This window comes from Cryptotermes secundus, unplaced genomic scaffold (assembly GCF_002891405.2).
Source record: "Cryptotermes secundus unplaced genomic scaffold, Csec_1.0 scaffold2380, whole genome shotgun sequence".
Taxonomy (NCBI): Eukaryota; Metazoa; Arthropoda; class Insecta; order Blattodea; family Kalotermitidae; genus Cryptotermes; species Cryptotermes secundus.
The window spans coordinates 20,934-44,895 of record NW_019718033.1 but is presented as its reverse complement, the minus strand read 5'-3'; the positions used below and the strand labels follow the sequence as shown (position 1 = coordinate 44,895).

Below are 23,962 nucleotides of genomic sequence, written 5' to 3'. Positions count from 1 at the left end.
GTTCTTGGAACCTCGTCCCACAGAACTAACCCTGCTCCCGGTTCCGAGAAAGATTATCAGGTTCTGTCTAATCGGGAGCGACCGATGCGTTCATAATTCCGGGTGAAGACTTCAGAACTGCGGGAGGGCAAGGGTTACCAAAATGACAGATTCCGTGGAAGCTCAAGGTCTCACTGCACCACGAACTTAACAAAATTAGGAACTGTAGTTTTATGCAATCTACAGTTACTTTAATATACTCGTCACTTTAAACTGTTTTACTGCAAACGATATTTAACGAAACCCAAAAAGCTACCGCATTCTGCATTTCCCACCACTCCTCGGAAAATCTTATTGTTTCAGAAAAATTCTGTACTGTTCCTGACATTCTGGGAAAATGGTCAAAGAATTAGTATCCACCAGAAAATGTAATACGAAGAGTTCAAACACATCGTAGCTTGGGCGCATAAAAATTTGCATTTCAGTAAAGTTCGCCGAACTTTTAATACATGAGGCGGGTGGATTTTCATCTTAAAATCTGATGTAATAAACTCTGCAGCTTTTATTCAATCAATCAGTGTTTCTCCAAAATGTACTAAAACTCTGTCTTCATCTAATATTCACAGCAGACCTCTACGCCCCCGCCAAAAAACTCCGTGGCCTGCAGTCCGCAAACGAACTATACCGCCCGAGCGACCGTCGTTTGTCGGCGAAGTTAGTGTCAACTTTTGCAGATAGATGATGTCACGTGGTCAGCGCAACGGATCCCCACGGCCGTTAACCTCGGTTCTCTAGACCGGAGCCGCTATTTCCTTGAAATAGCTCTTCGATTATCCTCAGGAGGCTTAGTGGACCCCGTTCCACACCCATTACTTCTCAGAAAGTCTTTTAGCGCCGGGAAACGAAACCGGGACCTTTGGATCTGTATCCAGGAACTTCTGACCAAAGCATTTCAAAACTCTGTCAGTTACCAAAGTCAAGGTCTACATTTCTCCAACATGCCTGAAAGTCGCTCCACTTAATCCGCACTTGTCTGTGGGCATTCAGAAGACAACTCTGCGATGTACTCTGCATCTGACGGTCTATCGGTCCCGAAGCTGAACGGAGTTGACGGGGTGAGGGGGACTACCCACTTCTAGCATCTCGACCATCTCGACTAAGGCGCCTACTATGGTGCATGTATCCACATGTATCCTTCAGGCGTACCATCGCCGTTACCAAATTCGTTCCACCATGAACGCTTGCATCAAATGGAGGAAAGAAAATGTTACTACTGCGCCATTAAAAACGAAACTTTAGCCCCACTAGACCCATTCTGAACCAGCAAAATCTGATCAACAATATACTCCACTCTACATTCATTTATATCCAACATGTGGCTTTATAATAAAAATGAGGATAATTATAATAAGACAAAGTGGGACGATTTCGGTGGCTGCGAGTTGTAAGAAGAATGTCTTCGACAGCCTGAATTCTGTAATCCTTGGTTTCGTTCCCACTTCGGACATGAATAACGTAAGCACTTCTTTAGTTCGTGTGTTGACAGAGGCCTTGCGACGGGCCGATCCCCCGTCCGGAGTCCTAGCATTTCTAAAAGGTTTACATTCGTGCTTTCAGCAGTTAATTCTCAACTGAAACGGGCCAGAGGGTCTAATGCGTAAAGGCGAAGGAGAACTGGGAATCCAATTAGACTGTGCCCTGCTATTTAGAGACGACTTAGTCAAGGCGCGAACAACACCGTTAACGAATTTGGTATGGGTATACACATGTAACTAATTTGGATAACAAAATGCGTTTAAAGAATCCATGGTAAATTTCGTATAGGAAAAAAAATTCCTGGTGAACTTCATATTCAGAACTGCCTAAAAGAAGATGATGCTTTATTACAACTGACTTTTTAACTTCGTCTCGGAATACAGCACAGGGAGCATGAAACTAACATGAACACATCAGTTTCTTGCCCATCGTGAGGATGTTAATAAAATGATGATAGTAAAACAAATGCCACACAAACAGATAAATTCTAGTACGCGTTAGTAAAGCTGCTGGCCCATAAATAAACACAGCAAAGTACAGGCTATTGACAACTACACAATGAGACTGCATTCACAGGTAGCACTGCAGTCGCTTCCCCGCAGTTATACACGAATTCAAACTCTCGAAGCACTTCTGGAAGCCATTCTGCTGCAAGTAGTTCAGAACGGTCGTCATAACCAAAGCGTGATCCCTTGTGGCGGCTTTTCGTCGTACGGAAGAGGACGCACTCACATGGGACTAGCCCGGGGGCGCAAGCGGGATGTTCCTGGACTGGGATCGAGTTTTCCCATGACGGAAAGTATCGTGTGCTGACACGGTGCTGGATCCATTTGTCGAGGCACATTTCTGGCCACACCACGAATCCGCTGTCTCAAACGTTCCAAACCATGCACATAAACCTTCTGGCCGACAGTCTGACGAGGTAGCAAAAACTGTGGAAGCGCTACCCATCTGCAGTCAAATGAACACTGTCGTTGACTGCTGATTCCGACAGTCGCGGTTGCTTGCAGTGGGGTAAGCCAGTGGAGTTCCAATGCATTCTGTTTCAGCACCACGCAGTACAATTCAGCATCCATACTTTCTGAAGATTGTCCTCAGTCATTCGTCATTATCGTAAATTCACTACAAAGATTAGCTCAAACTTTCTCCTCCGCAAAAGCTGGTCGCAGGAGGTTCTTCGGCACCATATTCGCACAAACTTTCTGTCAAAATCAGTTGTTGCAGTCTGCATTCAGTTCTTCTGTCGTTACTCGAACAGCACGACAACGATCATCCCGCACAGTTCTCACGTTTTCGACATTTTCGTCCTGTTTTGATGATGTGCGCTCAGGTTGGATGTAGAACTCATGTTCGTCCCTTCCTACTCACACCATTCAAAAGCGTGCGCCCTTAATACAGCCTGTTTTCCATGCACTTGCTTAAAACATTTCAAATACCTCGGTCTACCTTCCTCCAGCTCTCAACAGAAATTCCGTGCAGATTTTTTGTTCAAAATATTTATTGTCCATGTTAGTGGCGACCTCTTAACACGGCCTATTTTCCACGTACTTCCTTAAAACGTTTTAAATGTCTCGGTCTATCTCCCTCCAGGTCTGAACAGAAAATTCACGCCGATTCTTTGTTCAAAATATTTATAGCCCATTTCAGTGACCAGCCATCCAAACACTACTTCAGCTAATGCATAACAAGCTCTGCAGTCATTACACGTGTCAAGAAAAAGTTTGCTACTGTGTAAAGTTCAGACATATACGTATAGGTGGCAGCACTTTCCACTAAGCATACGTGACTCACGATTCACAGTGTTGCCAGTCTCGTTATTTGTCAGACCTAGTACACAAGGTATGTGGACTTTGTTCCCGGTAACATTACGCTAGTTAGCAGCTTTCCTCTGGTAGATAATGATGGTAAAATACAATTCTCAGAATTACTTTCCGTTAATTTCATAACAAGAACCTGTGCTATTTAGAAGAGACGCGTCGTTAAACAACGTTGTATGCAATTCTGCCTACGACTTCTTAAAACGACTCTTTAAAGAACAGAGCGTCTGCGTGAAGATCTTTTCCGAACCATCCAGGACTGCTACGGAACCCTACGGCATGTTGAAACTTGCTTTCGGAGCGGAAACAATAAGCACAACTCTGACATTCTCGTAATGTTCGGCAGTGGAGAGTATACTGTTGAAACGCGCAGTTTTCCGATAATGATGGAACTGCAGGAAAACTTCATCCCACAGGAAGACTGGAATTAAAACGCATGAATAGGCGGTCTGCAACGTGTACGGGAAGGAGCGCGACGAAACGTTTGAGAAATGGCGCAGTAGACAATGTCTACTATACCACGAATATGTTCATGCTCCCTTTGCAGACATTTGTGCCCATAAAGAGCATGACTTGTTCCCCACCCTCCATACGCCACATTCAAATTAGTACCAACGGAGACACGATGCTATCGAAACCAAATAAAATTATCTGAACGCACACGACGATCCAAACCACATGGCTTACGCAGATATTTCCGACAACAATGGCAGGCACTGAACTCGCTGTTATCCACAATGGAAGTGGCCAGCCTGGAATATCTGTTAATGCGTTAATTATGGGGGGGGGTCCAGAAATTTATATTATCTCGTATGTTAATATTCCGTCACCAGAATGTGCAGCAAAATACTTGGAAATCCGACGAAACTGTGGCAGAGCCCATATAACACAGAAAGGCAGTAACAGATCAAGATTATAATCGGGAAACAATTACGGACAGATTAAATTAGGAAAATGATTGCTATAATTCAGTTTATAATCTTCTGCTTTACCATTTCCAACTCAAAACCTTATTAAAATATACAAGGTCACAATGTTCATTTTGTTTTTTTACATGTGCACGAAACTTGGTCTCTCAAAATAAAGGTAAATATTTCCCTGTAACAGGCCGTGGAGGCCCGCGGGGTTCTGAGACGTCGAGGGTCCCACATTTTCTAGACAATCGGCTCACAGATGGCGGTGAGGTTGCCCTTCATCCCGAGGAAGATTCCTGGTACTGATTTCTGTTACATGTTAAGTTGACTGCGGGGCCATAGCGCGGCTGCAAGGATTGGGTCAATTTAAAAATCCAATGACCTCATCGGGAATCGAACCCGCAACCTTCCGGCTTGTATCATTGTGCCTACGCTACCGCGTGCCCCCCACCCTCCCCAGATTAGTATATACAAAACGATAATGTTATGAGGTTGCGATGCACTGGATATCTGGCTAGGTTGGAGAGACGGTAGAGGTATACAACATTTTGAAGGGGAAATCCGGAAACCGTGCACATGGAAGACTGACTTAGCCTGAAATAGTTCGTAGGGAGATGGGTTATGAGGATGGAAGGGCGGTTGAATGTTGTCTTCAGTGACGTGTGGACGGTTTTGAACCTTCGGGTTCTGGCACAGCGTTAAAACGTTATGAGGTTGCGATGCACTGGGTATCTGGCTAGGTTGGAGAGACGGTAGAGGTATACAACATTTTGACGGGGAAACCCGGAAACCGTGCACATGGAAGACTGACTTAGCCTGAAATAGTTCGTAGGGAGATGGGTTGTGAGGATGGAAGGGCGGTTGAATGTTGTCTTCAGTGACGTGTGGACGGTTTTGAACCTTCGGGTTCTGGCACAGCGTTAAAACGTTATGAGGTTGCGATGCACTGGGTATCTGGCTAGGTTGGAGAGACGGTAGAGGTATACAACATTTTGACGGGGAAACCCGGAAACCGTGCACATGGAAGACTGACTTAGCCTGAAATAGTTCGTAGGGAGATGGGTTGTGAGGATGGAAGGGCGATTGAATGTTGTCTTCAGTGACGTGTGGACGGTTTTGAACCTTCGGGTTCTGGCACAGCGTTAAAGGCCTGTATATGGGTTCTACGTAACCTTTTCTGACCTCAATAAGACGCATGATAATGCTGCCCTGTACTTAATTACTTATGCATTACGCCACAAAAACTCCCCTCCGGGGGAAACAGCCCATAGTACCCACTGTAGGGGAAGCTAGGTGGGCCCCAGAGCCGGTCTGAACGTAATGGTGAGAAGAAAAATCTGTTAGCCATACCGGGAATCGAAGTGCGGCTGCTCGATCGCCCATCCAGTAGCCTAGCTGCTACGCTATCAAATACCAGCCTACTGTGCTTGACCTGCGGCAAAAACGAGGCTCGAATTTCGAGACCGTTAACCTAGCATGACTTTCGTGGTCTTCGTGCACGGCTCTATGCCAAGGCCGTAACAGAACAGACAGCGGCCACCAACGAAAGTCTGTGTGAGCATTACTTCACTTTTGGGCCTCGGACATCATAGCGTCCAGTGGGTGCGAAGTTCATGACTACTGAACTGGCAAGAGCGTCGAAAGAAGCGATCGTGGCATAACTGAAGTACCATCGGCATTTGCCTGGGGGGGGGGGACGAAGAAAACTATGAAAACATATCAGAGTAGTAGGCATCCCGGCGCGAAATTCGAGTTCGGCACCTTCCGAATACAAGCCAAGTGCGTTACTGCTTGAGCTAACACGCTCTGTAGGAGTGTGTAAGTAACGATTGAGCCACATGATTTCACGAACCACGGACTGAAGAAGTCTTTGTAGTCAGGTGAACTACTTTTTGTGGAGTTCATTCCTCCATTAAAACAACTCTCGTGCCAGAGTTGACACCGGAAAAGGCAAGTAAAGTACTAAGAAGTTTTCTGCCCCTTCCTTGTTCTTTCTTTTCTTTCCCCCTCTACTACTAACTTCTCTAGTGGCCTTGTTCTTGAATGAAGCCGGCGGCCGGGCCAGCCAGCCAGCAGCAGCAAGCAGATCAATGCCGAAGGAAGCTGGCACGTCAGGCCGAGCTCAGCCTCTTTCTTGTTCTTCAGACATCACTAAATATGCTCTTTCCGTTGCCTGCCTGTGCGCATGAATTCATGGTTCTATGTGCGGTTATCTGGTCCTAACGCATACATTACAATACAGATTCTTGTTTCAACAGTGTCGCATTATGGGAAGGCAATTTATACTTCGTTAGAGTCTAAACACTTCCCATTTGCTTTATAGGTCAACTTCTACGAGCCCAGCGGCGAGCAAGTTCGCTTTTTGACTTGTATACGAGAGATGCCTGTTTCGAGTCTCGGATAGGACACAATCACACAACTCTCATCGGTCTCTTCATGCGAACTGCTGAGTGGTTCCTAAATTAGACCACGACCGCCTCCTATCGAACTTACTATTCATCAATACTGCTAATACTACACGCAAAACTGTGGTTCGCGAACCGAATGTGACTCTATTGAACGTTCAAGGCAGGGTATTTGTCAGTATTAGTCAATCTCATATCTCACGAACGAATCAAATATATACAAAGAAAAACTGAAAGGTAGAAAGCATGTACCCATGTCATCCAATCCACGATTGCTTGCGGATCTCGAACTTCTGAAAATTAACAGGTAAGATGCTCAGTGTCTTTGGTCACCCCTGTTACATATGAAAGCGTCGATGAATAAACAATAAATACACTTAATCTAAACGCAGGACGAAGCGGTAACAAAAATTTCTCTCCAAAACAAAAGCTGCGGACATAAAATTCCAGGGAAGTGAGGTGTGCCTTCATCTTTATTACTGAATTCTTTTGTCGCTCGTTTTATGATAATTCAGTGTCGAAGCTACACAACGTCGAAACGTCAGGACAGATACATAATAAACTGGGAAAGACTGCATTTACACTAAGTGTACGATATTGTGACATGATCGAATAGCTTAACAAAACGGCTAATAAAAATATAAAAGACGTTATGTGTAATGCAGTTATCAGGACCTGTTAAGTATGCTGATTCATGAAACTGCTATAGTTACTTGTAGTTGCAAGTTACCCATCCAAACCCCGTATCCTGTGACTAACAGGTGACAATACAATAACTGTAACTATGAATAGGGCCTGACGATGCCACACATGTGCCCATACACGTCTTGGCAACCTCACATGCTGAAAACACTATTGCGTTGACAAAAAAATTCAACGGATATTATCTACAGACGACAGGGAAAGTTACATGGATCTCAACCACCAGAAAACTAATGTTAGTTCATTTTCAGGGCTAACACTGCCATTTTAACCACCTTATTGGTGATATTTCAATTTTGCGTACTGAATATGCATAATATCTACACGTTATGTCGGACAGTAAATTGCATTTTCATCAATATGTAAACTGTATATGTTCTAAGGCACTGAAACGTCTAGGGCTCAATCGTTTTGCAACTAGTAATTATTATACACCGAAGAGCCCTAATATATCAACCATCTATGACTCTACAGCCCTTCGTTGGGTCTTGGCCGCTTATTCTGTTTCCTGAGCCTATACACAGTCGGCGGGACTATTTGGACGGGGGATTAGCCCGTCGCAAGGCAACTACCTGCACAAAAGCATACAGATATCCATGCCTCATGTGGGATTCGAACCCACGATCCCAGTGTTTGAGCGAGCGAAGACAGTTCATGTCTTAGACCTCGCGGCCAATGTGATCGGCTTCTCACTATATAAACATTTAAATTTGAAAGAGTGGCACTGTTTTTTCCTAAAAACCGCATCTGCATGCGGCTCTTTGTTTCTATCACTAATATTGGCACTAAAGAACTACCACTAACACTACTGCTGCCGCCGCCGCCAACGCCATCACTACTGCTACTACTACTACTACTACCACCACCACCAGTGCCGCTGCTGCCATCTGCATGACTACACCGACAGGCACAGTTGAAATATCGATACTACGGGCTCAAACTCAATACGCGTGACGAAATGCACCAATTTATCTACACTTCACTGAAACTTGTTCTACAATTTCCTGCATATTACAATACTTCTGTTGCTGGTTGCGCAATACTTCCCCCTTTATATTTGAACATCTGCAACTGTTGGCTGGCATACAATAATAACTGGCTGCAATTACAAACGCAAGTATGTCGTTCGTGCGAGCACGTAATATGAACACACAATCAGTATACTTTATCTCTTGCAACGTACAGAATTAGATAACGTAAGAAGAATAAATCTTACTCGCATACCGTTAGTCAAGGTTTTGCCTACACGGGGAAAAAAACTTCTTACACTAATTCGATACGCCGATTCCAAATCTGGATACAAACTCTTCCATCGCGTCAGTAAACTGTACGGAACTTTTCGCCAAAAAGGAAGAGAAGGGCTTCATGTGTTTTCTTGATGTCTTACTACTTTTCGTCAACCATAACATGCGAAAGTTGCATTTGTTAGAGAATAAAAGCTTACTGTCACTGAAAGAATGACACAATTTCGAACTGCATAAGTGGCATATATGTTCACACGCGTTGCATACAAAAATATAGACAGCGAAAAACAAATGTGGGTGTTAAAACTGTTTATCTGTCGGTTTTTCATCAGCGTACCCAGTTTAGTAAGAGACGGCTTATTCTGTAGACACAATCCGGGGGGTGAAGATATTTTTTTGTATGAACCCGAGATAAACGGCCGTGGGGATCCGTTGCGCTGACCATGAGACACCCTCTATCAGCAAAAGTTGGCACTAACTTCGCCGACAAGCGGCGGTCGCTCAGTCGGTATAGTTCGCTTGTAGACTACAGGCCAAGGAGTTTGTTTGGTTTGCTGTTAATCGGTGAAATTCATACTACAGATTAAATGCTCAAGTTATCATAAATTCACGACGAGCACATGGTAGTGATGACTAGAACGAACTCTACATTGTATTTACTACAAAGTCGCCTTTGGGCTTTCAAAGGGCTTTGTGACCGCATTCTGCAAGAACTCCAACTGTCTCGTTCATGAGAGTGGAGTCAGTACCAGGACAAGGAAGGAAGAGACGTAGGGACGCAACTTATGATCTTAAACGAGACAGAATTTCATTAAGGTTAATCTCCTACGGAATTTTATTTTCGGAAGCTCTACCACATCGCCAGCCAAACCGTAGGCTGCACTTTAATTGTCCAAGATGTAGGATGCGCTTATTTCAAAAAGTTTAAGTCACCAACAGGAAGGAAATGTTCCTGGCTATGGAAGAGCAATGGCCATGTTCCGCATGAAGGCCGTAATAGCTAGGATCATCATCGCAAATCGAAGCCAAGACCCTTGATGGGGACCAGTATGCTATAGGTCCAACCAACAAGGCAAGAACAAAAAAACGCGCAAATGTAAAGCGGCTAACTTAATTATTATCGATACATATTTTAAGCGCTTCCTGTTTTTGTTAAATAATTTAATTACCCTTCTGTGGGACTATTAACATTTGTTTGCGAGCGGAAAGTTGATTCTCAAAGTCAATTTCCCATCCAGGTAGTTAGGTCTCTTTCTCTGCCTGTTAAGGAAAAGTGGCAGTGACAGGGCATTTCCATGCATACAATGTCGACGGCGAATTTCCTCCTTGCGTTGTCTCGCTCCCTCATCGCCAAGTTTATTACGAACAGCAGCACCCAGCATGGTTCGGCGATCAAAGTTCAGCTGACGGCCGGGCGACCCCTTGCCTGCCGCCGTCGGTGTTACGCATGGCACGGCTGAGGTGCTGGCAGCCGCGAGAGTTATTTCATTTTTGAGGATGGAAAATACATCGAAATTCCACAGAAGTGATTTACTCCAGGACAAATATCGTCTGTTGCTAAGAAGTGTATAATTCTGTTCTTAATTAGGATAACGATTCCTGACCTGAAGAACCAGAATCAGGGCAAATCATATTCTAAACGGAAGCGTGGATCTACGAGTTCATTAGATGCTTTCGAAGTTGTCCCTCTTCTTAATTAATTAAGCACTGTGCCGTGAATATGTCTGGCGGGAGTGGATGTATAGATCCATGTATTCTTGACCTCGACACTAGTTGGAGGCGAGTGGTCAGCTTCACGACCAGGCCGCCTTACCCCCCGGGAAAAGTCTCCCCGATACCCATTACCTCGGCCTCAGAACTGGTCTGGACGACCTGCAGAGGGGAAAAATCTTGCCTCTACCGGACTCGAATTGCGACCCCTTGGCCGTCCAGCAGGCAGCCAGTCGCTATACCCACCTCATTATGCTCCCTAAACGAGTTCATGGTGCGAAAATAATTTTGATAATTACTGCAACAGTCACAAGTACGAGTACTTCAAAGTTCCCGCGCACGGTGGAGCACGCAGTACCGACTTACAAACGAATCAGACTAGTTGGATCAGCTGGTCACGAAATGGCACTATCCCGAGCCAGACGAATGCAACATCTTACAACCGCGACACAGGTCAATATGAATGGGCACTTGGCAGTAAATGAACTATGTTCCTTCCAAACAGTAAGCTGGCCGATGAGACGCCATGTAGGGTTTCCCATTAATTCCTGAGCGTTCTTCCCTTTTATATTTTCTTGTTCGCCGTTTATTTAACAATGCTGTAACTATAAGTGCAATCAACTGACAGGATGATTAGTGAATAATGAACGGTAAACGGTATGAAGGAACGGAGAAGTTCATGGAGGTAAGCCTAGGCCCACTGGGGCGGTAGTGCGAAGGAAAAAAAATAGTTTGAAGGAAGTTGCCGTGCCTTTGAGAGACTATCCCGGTATTTGCCTGCAGGGATTGTGAAGAACTACGAAGAAACCCGTTACCAGAACGAGACTTGAACTAGGGACTTCCAACATACGAAACTGGAGTGCTAGTGATCGCGACGTTCGATGATGGTCTTCCTTCTTGTTGAATGAACTCAGATTTCTTACATGACATATTGCTGTAACCGTCAAACGTGTTTTGTTTCATTAGTATAGGCCAACGACATGTTTTCTGTTCTGTTCTGGGGCCCTTATTGCATCAGACCTACGCTTGCTATCTTTTCAAGATGGTTTCTTGCTTGGCTTTTACTCCGAGCCTGAAGAAAGCGGCGAAATACTCCTGCGAAACGTCGGGTGGCTTTCAACGGACTACATGACGCTTTATCGTAGATAAAAATAGATCTTAAACACGTTTTTCGCTATAACGAAAACAGGCTAAGCCGAAAAGGCTTGTCATCAACTTCAAGCAGTGGATTGTCACGGTTCATAGTGCTGCTTCCTTTTATTTGTAATTAACTGGAGGGAAGAGGTATCTTAGATTTATACAGGACAATTGTTTTGTCCATTTCACAGTACCTGTCGGCCATATATGTGCACTGCATTTGCATTCCTTCGCTAATTTATATTTTGCAGGGTGCAACACCCGATCAGAAAGCAATGGGAAGCGTCACCATTCATTACGCAAGCTTTCGTACTATTAACTTTCCCTGTTTCTCCTGTCCAAGTCAAGGCCAACGTTCAACACCATCTTCCCGAACAGCTTCATAAACAGTCAACTGGAAAATGTCTCCTTTATATATCATTAATACACTTCACACAACCATATTAAAATTCCAGCAGCACTCATAAGACACACATGATACAATGACGCATAAAACTGCACGCTCGTTCGTAACTTATGCTGACGCAACATGTAATCTCGAAAATTCGTTGCTATTGTTAACCCGAAGTTTCATAATTTTGCAGCTATAATCTGTTACATTATTCTTAATATATGTAGAATGTCACATATTCTCTGTATCACGGCCCACCTAATTATTGTCATCAAATTAGCAGCACGCAGTTGCGTACTTTGTTGAGGCACCATGCTACAAGCCGGAAGGTCACGGGCTCAAGTCCCGATGAGGTCATTGGATTTTTTTTCAACTGGCTTAATCATTCTAGCCGCACTATGGCCCTGGGGTCGACTCAGCCTCCAACAGAAATGAGTACCAGGAATGTTCTTGGGGGTAAAGGGCGGCCGGCGCGTAGGGCTGACAACCTTACCGCTATCTGTAAGCCGACTGTCTAGAAAATTTGGGAACCTCTACATCTCACAACCCCACGGGCCTTCACGGCCTGTTACAGGGATACCTTTACCTTTTTTTCTAGTAGAAACTGACGTGCATTTAGTCATGACCACCACTGGCATTGAGCTACAGCCTTCTTTAGATTATGCTGCCACGTTTGATCGGGTTCTCACTTCTTTGGATTTCATAACAGAAAGTTTTTTACACAGCAAGGTCGTCAGCCTTTACTTATTTTTACATATTAATTTTCATTCTAAAAATGAAACTCTCCCGTAAGACGAAAAGCGCGTATATTCTGGACATCCAAGTAACCTAAAAAGTGGGCGGCCGTGCCACAGCTCAGGTGATTAGTCGCCGGATTCCCACCGCGGCGGCCCGGGTTCCAGCCCGTGTCAGGTGATGTGGGATTTATGATGCACGAAGAGGCACTGCGGCAGGTTTTCTCCGAATAATTTGGTCTCCCCTGCCAATCCTCATTCCACCAATTGCTCCACAATCACCATCACCTATCAACCGGGGGCTGGAACAGTAGGCCAATTTGTGGCCGACGTACCAAGTGGACTCATCATATGAGAAAAACTGACTAACGGCAAGTTATTACAAATGCCATAGAGAAGGGCCCCACAACGTTTCCACAGTCTCGGAGAGTTGTATCGCCGTAAAATAATGAGCTAATCCAAGTCTACATTCTTTTCTCCAGACGTTCGTTTAGTCCATGCAGCGCCATTTTTGTTGTTTCCAACGGATGGCAACCTTCGCAGTCCCGAATGTACTAACCTAGCGTTGGCTGGACACAATAAGGTACATTAAGGTCACTGTGACTGCGTTATGAAAACGTATATCATTTTTCTTCTACAATTACATTTGTTGTGGAAAGTAAAACTCGCTCCACATTCCACCCTATGACGCAGCTATCATACTGAAATTAACAGCATGTCATACAAACTTCGTTATAATCACAGTTCTAAATCTTGTCACCAGACTGAGCCTCCTCCAAATTCTAACGTATATCGTTAACAGGGGCTGAAGCGAGGAGGAGTCAGTTTCTGCTTTATGCAGTTAGCATGGGCGTTTACTTGCAGAAGTACGGACACAAAGTTACTGCATTCCAAACAAGATCAGGGAACAAATAACGTTGTTCGATTCGGTAAGTTATGATATTGTTATGACTATTCGTCAGCACGTTAGCCGCATTCTACATTATTAATGAGCATTTTCGACAATGATAATAATACCGGCACCCAGACGGTCAGGAATCGACAAGAACACTATGGGCATCCTAGCATTACAGGGTATACAAGGGCTTTGGTGACACTGCAGCTTCAAGTGGGCATCACAACATATCTCCTTGCCTATCAATATTCTCACGGTTTGGTGGCCGGGGGTTGCTACAGACTAGGTTTACATCGGTGAATGGATTTACTGACCACTTACAGACCGTAATTACACATAACTGTAACACTATCGCTAATCTACACACTTTACAAATCACCGGGGCACAACTTGAGTCTTCTCCGTCTGATTTAACTAGCCGTTTCCTGGTAAAAGTAGTGGCCGCGCCATAGCTCAAGCGGTTAGTCGCTGGCTTCCCAACGCGGGGGCCCGGGTTCGATCCGGGGTCTGGTCAACTGGGATTTGCGGTGGACAAAGTAGCGCTGGGGCAGGTTTTCTCCGAGTACCTCGGTTTCTCTTGCCAATCTTCATTCCACCAATTGCTCCACAATCACCTTCACCTACCATCTGGGGCTGGTACAATAGGGCAGAAGTGGCCGCAGTACAAGGGACTTAGTCCCACCCCACTAGCAAAAAAAAACTTCTTCGTAAACCTTTCACGAAAGGTATCACGTTCTATATATACTTCAGTAAGGCAGCTAGACTTCTTAGAGAAAGTCAAACGTTGACGATTATGCGCTGATATCGCAAAAATGTACGGGACACTACGGCAAACAAGCTAGTCTGGATATGAAACACGTCTGTATGCACGTGCTCACGCTTGAACATGCTGAGAGTGACAATCTTCCCGGCATAAGAAATGAATAACTGAAACTTATCTGCAAATATGTAAAAACTCCAGATCAGATTACCTTTCGTTGAACCAATCATATTATTCAATTTCTAGCACAGGATCAACTGAAAAGTACATAAGAGAAGTATGTATTTGGCTCACCACTTACCGACGCTGTCAGTACGAAAACTGTACAGCGTCGGATTACAGAATGACTGACGAGACGAACTGGTAAGGATCTGCAAGGAATGGGTTGTGGCCTAGCAGAGATGCTACGTCGGCTGTTGTCTGAAGGGACTAAACGTCGGTGTCCCAGCACTTCCGAAATACTGTTCGATCCCGTGCCACAAATTCTGCACTACGATTTGGGCTACTTGCAGTTAACGTCTCTAGATTCATGGACGGATGTAAGGACTCTCACACACACAAACACGGTCCGTCTATGCGCACAAAACAACTTATCATAACTGCCGAACCGATCTTCAAGAAATTTAACACTGGGGAGTTTCGTTCAGATTTGTTGACACACTCCAAAAGTGTATAAAAATGACTGACACTTTACATGAAGTCCTCCACGCCTTTCTGCGCCTATCTACAATGTAACTTGTTAAATATACTAGATGATTCTAAATTACTGTCTGGGTTCCCGTTCACATGCCACAGAAACACGATAATTATTGACATCCTGTATATGGGAGCATTTCAAACATACGCTACAGAGAATTATTAAACTCAAGTTTCATGTCCAGTACACCCCTTCCGTAGATGGCGCTTTCGAAGCACTTAAACGGGAAGTTCTGGGGAGAACCAATCGCCCACTTTCCTTTCATACGACACGGACCGCATTGAAAACGATGCCTCCACCAATTCGTCTATTGTTGTGTGCATTCGTTGCCCGAGCCCCTGTCTAGCAATAGGGGGATACATATACAGACACACACAGACAGAAAGGTGATTCATAAGCCTACTTCTACTTTTTTTTTTTCAAAATAAGGAAAGTAGACTGAAGTGTGCTTTTCGTTATACACTCTACAGTGGAAAACATAGAGCTGCAACGATTTGAATTAACTTCCAATAATTTATAGGGATAAGCTCCCAAACGAAAATTGCATAAGCGGTCTCTTCAGGATAACAACGGTACGCACGCTGGGGGCCCGAAAGCATAACGCAGATTTACCGTCTGGACGGTAGATATTTAGGAATTAACAATGGCCTACCGAACAACACTCGCTGCCAAGGCCAGCTGTATGTGAGAAAGTATGTGAAATGTCTTTTCTCCGATTTCTTTTCACGCTGTGCTCCATTACAATATACAATATTCGTAACTTCCAAACGTATAATAAAACAAGAAGTTTTTGGAAAAACAAATCGCATATTTTCCTTGATACGACACAGACTGCACAGAAAACGACACGTCCACCAATTCCTCTATTGCTACGTGTGCATTCCTGGCAGCGGTAACTTTTTTTTTACAGAGCCGTTGTTTAGCATCGTTAGGGGGATACTTTACAGAGCTGATGGGGGGACACACAGACATACAGCACGGCAATCGCATAATTATACTTTTATTTTTTCGGAATAAGGAAAGTGGGCTAAAAGATTTTATGGCGATGACTATGAGGAGTACCACCTGCTTGGGTGTGACCCCATGTGACCTGGTAGAAGCTTACTGACATTACGAGGAACGTATTTCTCCATCTTCTGGGTTACAGAGTAAGCCAAGCATGCAACAAGCAGCAAGACCGGACAAATAGTACTACTATTCGCGTATTAAACAAGATGTACGTATCTGCCACGGTTACTATGAAAATATACATTCACTGCCGTCACAATCCCAGGGACTTCTTCTGTGAGGAAGAATTAGGACAGAAACAGACTTGAATTCCAACTCGTGCACGTAACAGCAAACTTAACATTTCACCCCCCTTGAGTTCTCCTTCCTAGAAGGAACTTCTGTATTTACACTTCCCCGTTATCATTAGAGTTTCCGAGGCACAGAGCCTAACGCTGTGAATCTGCATACACACAGAATTACAAAAACGAAATCTGGTTTTGAACCCTTACGATAAAGTCATACATACAGACGGACAGACATGGAAGATCTATACAGTGAAACGTGCGTTAGGGGGGCGCTTCTGCATTTTACTCACTTCAGTGATACCACACAAACACGCGAATCATAATGGCACTCACTGTGCTCATGTAATTGAGGTCACCTTCCTTCTCAAGCTGAGGAACAATTTGCAAATGAAAAGTTTCCATACAAGCTTGAACTACATTCCTTACGAGTTAAAAATTAATAACTGCCCCGAATTTTATCACTAGGACATGACACTTGGCGGCATTATGCGTTAACTCAGAACGTGTGAACCAAAAGCTGTTTGCTGTACCTTTCTTAGCACGGACATCAATTCTCTTGTATTGTCAACGACTTCTGCAAGGCCACAGTAGGTCATACTGCCATACGTCGATTCAAACTGTCCGCAAGCGTGGCTACCTTGCATAAACTGCAAAGGCCAAGACATACACATGATACGAGCTGGACGGTCGAGGAGTCGGGGTTCGATTCCCGGTCGGATCAAGAGCAGCTTTCTTTCTTCTCCATAACGTCCAGACCGGCTCTAAGGCCCACCTAGCCTTCTGTACAATGAGTACCGGGAGCTGTTTCCTTGACGGTAAAGCGGTAGGGGCGTGAAGCTGACCGTTTACCCCCATTCAATGCCGAAATAAAGAATGGTGGAGCTACGCCGCCACTCCTCCATACGTCATCATGGCGTGGTAATTAATTTAAGTCCAACTTTACCTTTCCATTTTACAAGAAAATGTACCTTTCTGGGAACATACAAATCGTATCACCAATATTTGCCTTGATAAACGGCATCTGGTCTTTCACTGGCCACCGTAGGAGTATAAAACAAGGCGACTTTTGCCTCTCTACATCTCGTAACATCAACGTTCGGCATTAACCCTTTAAAGCCCAGTGGTTACTATATGTACCACCTGCTTTAACATATTAAAACCGTGCATTTTGCACACAAAGTGTAGTTGTGTGTTCCGTGTGGTTCGTATGCGATTATTTCCCTAAGCAGCATCAACCGGCTAGTCACTAGCGGAAAAGCAATGTGTTTCCTGTGAGGTAGAACTGAATTCTAATAGAAAATTGTGATGAAATTCAGTCTTTAAAAAATAATTAAGATCATGAACCAGCAAAATTGGTTCGTTATATAACGGCGCTCCTAGTATCGAAGCTCTACAGGGTCTATGATAGCACGCTTAATGAATATGGATGAGAATCGGCAGGGGAAGCCCAAGTACTCGAAGAAGAATTCCCCGGTTCCGCTTTGTCTTCCACAAATACTACATGACCTAAAAATCCATCGTCACAAGCTGCTAGTCACTTAACTAGTCACGGAAATACGAGTCTTCTGTGAAACCTGAACTTTTACAGCAGCCCGCCACTGGTCCCTGTCCTGAGCCACGTGGTTCTAGTGCACCTCCTCACACGAAGTTCCTTAGGGTCACTTCAGCAGTCTCACACCACACACGCCTAGGTCTCCGTAGGGCCTCCTCTCTTCATGTTTCCCACATGTATATGTCAACCCTATTCCTATGACTATAGTAAATTGTATATGACTTGAATTACATTTTGGAGCCTATTTTCAACGTCAAAAATGGGAGTCCAGGCCCAAAGAATACTGCCAATTCGCTGTAGAAATTAATACGGTTAAATATGCATGACTTTAAAACCCTGGGGAACCGGCAATTTCCGCATTCTGGCGGACTATGGCAAAAAGAAAATGACTAAAATGCGGCAGCAAGACTCTCTGAAAGGCTTCTGAGATGAAAACGGTCCATATTTCTCCAGAAGCCACAATAATTCTACAATGCATTTTCATATTTGCGGCGTGGTAAGAATGTGGCGTGACAAAGACATTACAGTATACTTGTAGGCACTCTACGCCTAGGGTCATTTGTCTTCTAAACGTCACAAATATCCCTACAGATAACCCACTCTTCCTAAGTCCTCTGCAATGACATCAGCAACTCTTTTTAAATTCTACTAATTAGACTCGTTGAAGTTAATTTAGGAGATGTAAAGATCGTAGCAAAGTTGAGATGAGGATTTTCATAACAGAGCTCTCTAGTTATTTTGCAACGTCCTGTTCTTACACAGCATGAAAATAATAAGCTAATTTGACAAGATGACGATTTTCTATCGAACAAGCATCATGAAACGACCCATGATTAAAATATAAGAGCGCTTAAAAAGCGAATTACATATGACATGGCTATGTGACGTTTGAAATTGAAACCACGCCCACCGGGTTTTACGAAAACTTTTCTTCGATCAGACAAAAGCTGCATCGAACTGGATACGAACAATTTCGCCTATGAGGTGGTGTCTGCATGCGACCAAAGCAGTGCCAATCACAGTATGTCCTAACTGTCAATATGCAACGCAACTTGACTGCAAATATTGTACCCGCCACAGCGAAACTCGCAAAATTAAAAACAAAAGGTGGAACCAATTCCTAGACTCTGGAAAGCATTTCACTACAATGTTCACAAGTTTACAAAAAAAAAGTTCCTACGCTACCAACTAGGCCAATGAGACTTTCTTTCTTTCCTCATTCATGTAAACACTGCTACAGATAATGAATATCGCTTACATTCGTATACGCGTGATTCACTGTATACAGAATCGAATAATATTCTCTGCTATTGCCGATATACCGCAACCACGCGCATTTTGAATTTCTCGACCTGAGGAAGCCAGCTCATCATTTTAACATCAGCAACAAATATGAAGTTGCCCAGAAGTGTGCAGTACAAGATATGGGCAACTTAACATTCCTTTAAAGCCATAGATTTATGCATGGCTTCTCGGCTACACCGAACCCAGTCATATGGTAACTTCACTGATATTCCTCGCTCATTTAAAATTAGTCTGTTGTATTGTTCTCACAAATGCCCACGTCTCTGGCATAGAAATATTTAACAATTCCACATCGTCTATCAAACAAAATTAACTTGGCGCAACTGAACTAAAGTTTATGTACTTACCCTTTCCTCCTCGCGGATCATTTCGGCGATGCCCGGCTTGATTTCCATGTCGTCAGGATGCGGTGGGGGTGGCAACGAGAGGCCTGTATCTCCTGGGATTGGAACCAGAGTTGGCCCGTGGGGGTGATTCTGCGGTGGTGGAGGCGGTGGTAGGCCCTGCGAGTTCACCATGGCGTTGGGAGGCTGTTGGGGAGACAGTTCTAAAGCACTTGAATCTAGTCCTTCTGCGCCCAAACTTTCTTCGGGGCTACTGACACTGCTTCGCTCCCCTGACGTACGGCGCCTCTTCTTCTGCCGGTGGAGCTGCTGCTGCGGCTGTTGTTGCTGGGCATGTTGCTGCTGGGTTTGTTGTTGTTGCTGTTGTTGTTGCTGCTGCTGTTGCTGTTGCTGTTGTTGCTGCTGCTGTTGCTGGGGCGTCGTAGGAGGAGAAATGGCATTCTCCGACAAGTCATGGGGTATCGGACCCTGCCGAGGATCCCAGCTTTTCTTACCGTCACTCGCAGATCCGGGCCCTTGTTCCGGCTCGCCGTTAACATCGGCCAGTCCACGAATCTTCAGTGATTCCGCCACCTTCAGCAGCGGGCCTATCTGCTCCTGTGACACGTTAATTTCACCCTTGTACATGAACTCCACGACAGCCTTCAACTCAGGCCATTTGATATCTTTAAGAATAACGATAGGATGTTGGCACGGATTGTCGAAAAACAAAGACTGGAAGTATGGACTACAGGCAGACAGGACCATCTTGTGCGCCTTGACTGAGTGACCGTCGCAAGCTAGGGTCACGTCCACGAAAGACTCGCTCTGAAGAAGTTGATCAAATACATTGGTGAGATTGCTTTGGTAGTTGTTCCAGCGCAGACAAAACTGCTGCGGGGAACCCATGCAGTGCTGCATGATGCCAACAGCTGCCTCCTCGCGTGTTGACTGCAGACCCACAGCCAGGGCTCCTCACCGTCAGACTTCTAGCAAACACCACTGTCCTTCTTCACCACAGTTCTGCTGCCTCTGGACAGACAACCCACATCTGCAACGCAAATCAGTCAGACATTGTCACTACCTTCACACCACCACCGCCACTACCAGACACTCCCCCAAAACAAACAGTCTGCACTAGGATACTCGCTAACGGCGATACAATGACGACCGCAAGTTCGAAGAACAAACGCACCACGCGAACAACTGAAAGAGCCACCACGAAGAAATTAAGACGCGACAGTTTTTATTTATCGGATTTTTTTAGAAAACACGAGTCGACGAGCGACACACGAACGACTAAAGACCGAAATGTGGTAACGTAGACTACAACACCACCGCTTCGCTACCAAACGCTCTTCTGACTCGCTTGCTCGTTCGGCCGGCAGTCGATGCACGCTCCCCGCTCCGCGCCGCAAGCTTCGAGCATAAATGGCTCGAGTTATACGTGATAGCACAAGCCAAATGGTCGATTTTCCCGTGCTATGCTCAACATCCCATCCCTTTTCTCTTCTTGCCACGAACCTCATCCCGCACTCCCCTTTCCTACATCATTTATTTATATAAAATGTACATGTAATACGGGGGTGTGAAATGAGAGGATGTCTGTCATACATAATGCATGAAGATGCCCTAGCCCTATTGATTTATTGATGAAGGTTTCTGGGAGGAGATATGGAACTCTCACTCACATACGTACGTACAATACGGACCAAGATGCTTGCTTACTCTTCACAAGTGGAGGCTGAGGAGTCTACATGCTATATTATATTCCGGCTCTGTATATTTAGCAGCTGCGTTGGTTGCTTGCTATGACTCAGCCCATGCTTACTTGCTTTATGTTATTGAATTTCATTAGCGACTAATTTGATGGCAAGGTCTCCCTCGCTGTTGCCGCCATGTTATGAACCACAGTAACTATACGAGCCATAAACATCTTACAGCATTCGCATCTCCTCATAAAGAACTCTTCCCAAAACGGTCCAAAAAAGAACTAAACAATGGAGATAAGATTTTCACGGCGGTGAAGATTTTTGATTGCGGCCATCTTAGTTGTGAAAGTGTACAAGATAACCAGACAGCACGGCATCACTACCTATAAGACATTTAACACATAAACAATGCAGCTCGACATGTTACTCAGATAGGAATGCCTCATGCAAAGTCGAAGAATGTTTGAGGGAAATCGAATGGAATTCCGTTAACATCAAGGACTCCATCGCAAATTCAGCACTGCACTTAAATTGCATTTGTCAGTCTGGGTGTCGGCGACAAATTCTCGGGAAAGAAATGCTTCCTTATTTACATGACTAAATGCATTTCACAATAACCTCTCCGGCACCAATTCCATCTTCATCACGACCAACGCCAGTACCGTCTATTGATACATACTGTAACGTGGATGGCGCAACAGTAAGTAGGGGCCACGTGAACTCTGCCTTTTCGTGAGTGACGTCACAATACTATTCATTCATTCTTCAAAGACTCTACGTACATCCCTTTGTTGGGCCTTGACCTCTTCTTCAGTTTCGTAATCTCTTTTACACGGTCGGCAGGACTCCTTGGACGGGTGATCAGCCCGTCGCAAGATCGCTAACTACACACAGGACAACACAAACGCAGAATAAACGCACACAGATATCCATGCTTTGAATGGGATTCGAACCCATGATCCCAGCGAGCGAAGACAGTTCATGCCTTAGACCGCGCGGCCACTGTGATTCATTCGTAAGAGAATACAGAAGGCAGTTCAGTAATTAGTGCTCAGCTGTGAAGTGTCAGTCAGATAAGATTCGCTACCAAGCAACGCCTTGCAAAGGCAGACATTGAAGATTTTGTGTGCTGTAGTTACAGTAATCTGTAGGGTGTGTAAACCAGCGAGACTGTTACACTTATGTGTAGTTACGACCTGTGAGTGATCAATAAATCTATTAACCAATCCAAACCCCGTCTATAGTCAATAATACACATGACTGCACACTATTACTTAAACAATTCTGCATCAAAAGATAAAAAGCATCATTCCCGAAGGCTACCATACGCGCACTGGGCCTACTGAAAATCAAAATGGTTCTTCATATGCCTCATGGATACACGATATCGAAAGAACCCTGGAAACCGAACTGCATAAACTCCCACTTCGGTATGCGAAACAGCAAGAAATAGAAACATAATTAACGCTGACATGGGACAGGTCACTGACTGGACTTTTGATTCGAAGATTTTCACAACAGCCTTTCTCATCCGAACTTCGACAGTTTAATGTGCGGAGAGCAGCTAGAAAAACAGTCACTACACGTTTCAAATGCACCTGAAAACATTTTACGACGTGAAGACGATAAAGAACTGAGATTTAGGTAAACGCGGACTTCCGTTAACACACATACATATGAGACGAACTCCGACAAAGGGCGGCTCCGTAAGCTTAAGTCCAAATGTCCGAATCATGAACCGACGGTCTGAACATCCTCATGTACACGCATCCCCTAAGACTTCTGGATATTTGTTGACAGTTTCTATGTCTATATACAGCCAAGTGACCGCAAGTAACGACGGCAACTGTAATGCTTTACAGTACTTCATACGTAGATGAGTCTCTTTCAGTGAAACCTTTGTTTCAAACAGATGTCACAGCATGTACGTTGAAAAGCAGCATTTGTATTATACAACTCTGTCAAGGAATGATTTTTGTTTTACTGCCATCTGTGATGGACCGCCTCTGTGGTCTAATGGTCAGAGTTCTTGGCTACAGATTCAGAGGTCCGGGTTAGATTCCCGGCGCTACAAGATTTTTTTAAAAGTAGTGGGTCTGGAACGGGATTCACTCAGCCTCGTGAGGATAACTGAGGAGCTATTCTAAGGAAATAGCGGCTTCGGTCTAGAAAACCGAGATTAACGGCCGGGGAGATCCCTTGCGCTGACTACGTGACACCCTCTATCCGATAAATTTGGCACTACCTTCGCCGACAAGCGGCGGTCGCTCGGTCGGTATAGTTCGCTTGCGGACTACAGACCACGGAGTTTTTTCTGCCATTTGTGATAGCACAAACTGTGGTTCACACTAACGCGGCTGACTAAGATGCAAGTCTGTAGCAGCACAGTAATCGACCTAAAGTCTTAGTGTCGATTAGTTTTTTCAGTCTCATGTGCAACACTATGTTCTATAAAATTTATTGACCGTTACTCACTTTAAAAGTTTATCCTTACATGTTTCGACCCGTGTGGTCACCATCAGGTGTTAAAATTACCGGGCGAGGAAACTGCTGTCTTGTGTTTCTGGGTATGTTGTTAAATTCCGCTCGATGCGCATATGTTTGGGTTGGTGGGTTGTGGCTGTGCTGCGTGCCTACATCAAATTGGGCCACTGCCGTTTCCTTCCACATCCGTTCCTATGCATTATTCTCTCTAATCACCCAGCTATTCTGCTGCAAACAGCCTGAGCTACATTCATAACAAAGCATCCTTTAGCATTTGGCAGTGAAAGGGAACATATCCCTGCGCCTGCGCAGTAAAATGTATAGTCGAAAGCCATATATTTACCTACCACTGACATCCAAATTTCAAATA

At 44.6% G+C, this 23,962-nt stretch overlaps 1 protein-coding gene across 4 annotated transcripts in view; it reads right to left on the bottom strand.

The window, feature by feature from the left end:
* LOC111864968 (protein bric-a-brac 1) overlaps positions 1-21,142 on the bottom strand; it is a 346,096-nt gene extending 324,954 nt beyond the window's left edge. For 3 of the 4 annotated variants that reach the window (XM_023852662.2, XM_023852817.2, XM_023852742.2), the window contains exon 1: positions 19,421-20,735. In XM_023852662.2, the coding sequence (XP_023708430.1) occupies positions 19,421-20,317 (897 nt within the window). In that variant the 5' untranslated portion in view covers positions 20,318-20,735. Of the gene's footprint in view, positions 1-19,420; positions 20,736-21,124 lie in introns of those variants that run through there. The other variant, XM_033752038.1, reaches the window with a different exon arrangement.
* Positions 21,143-23,962: the final 2,820 nt, after the last annotated feature.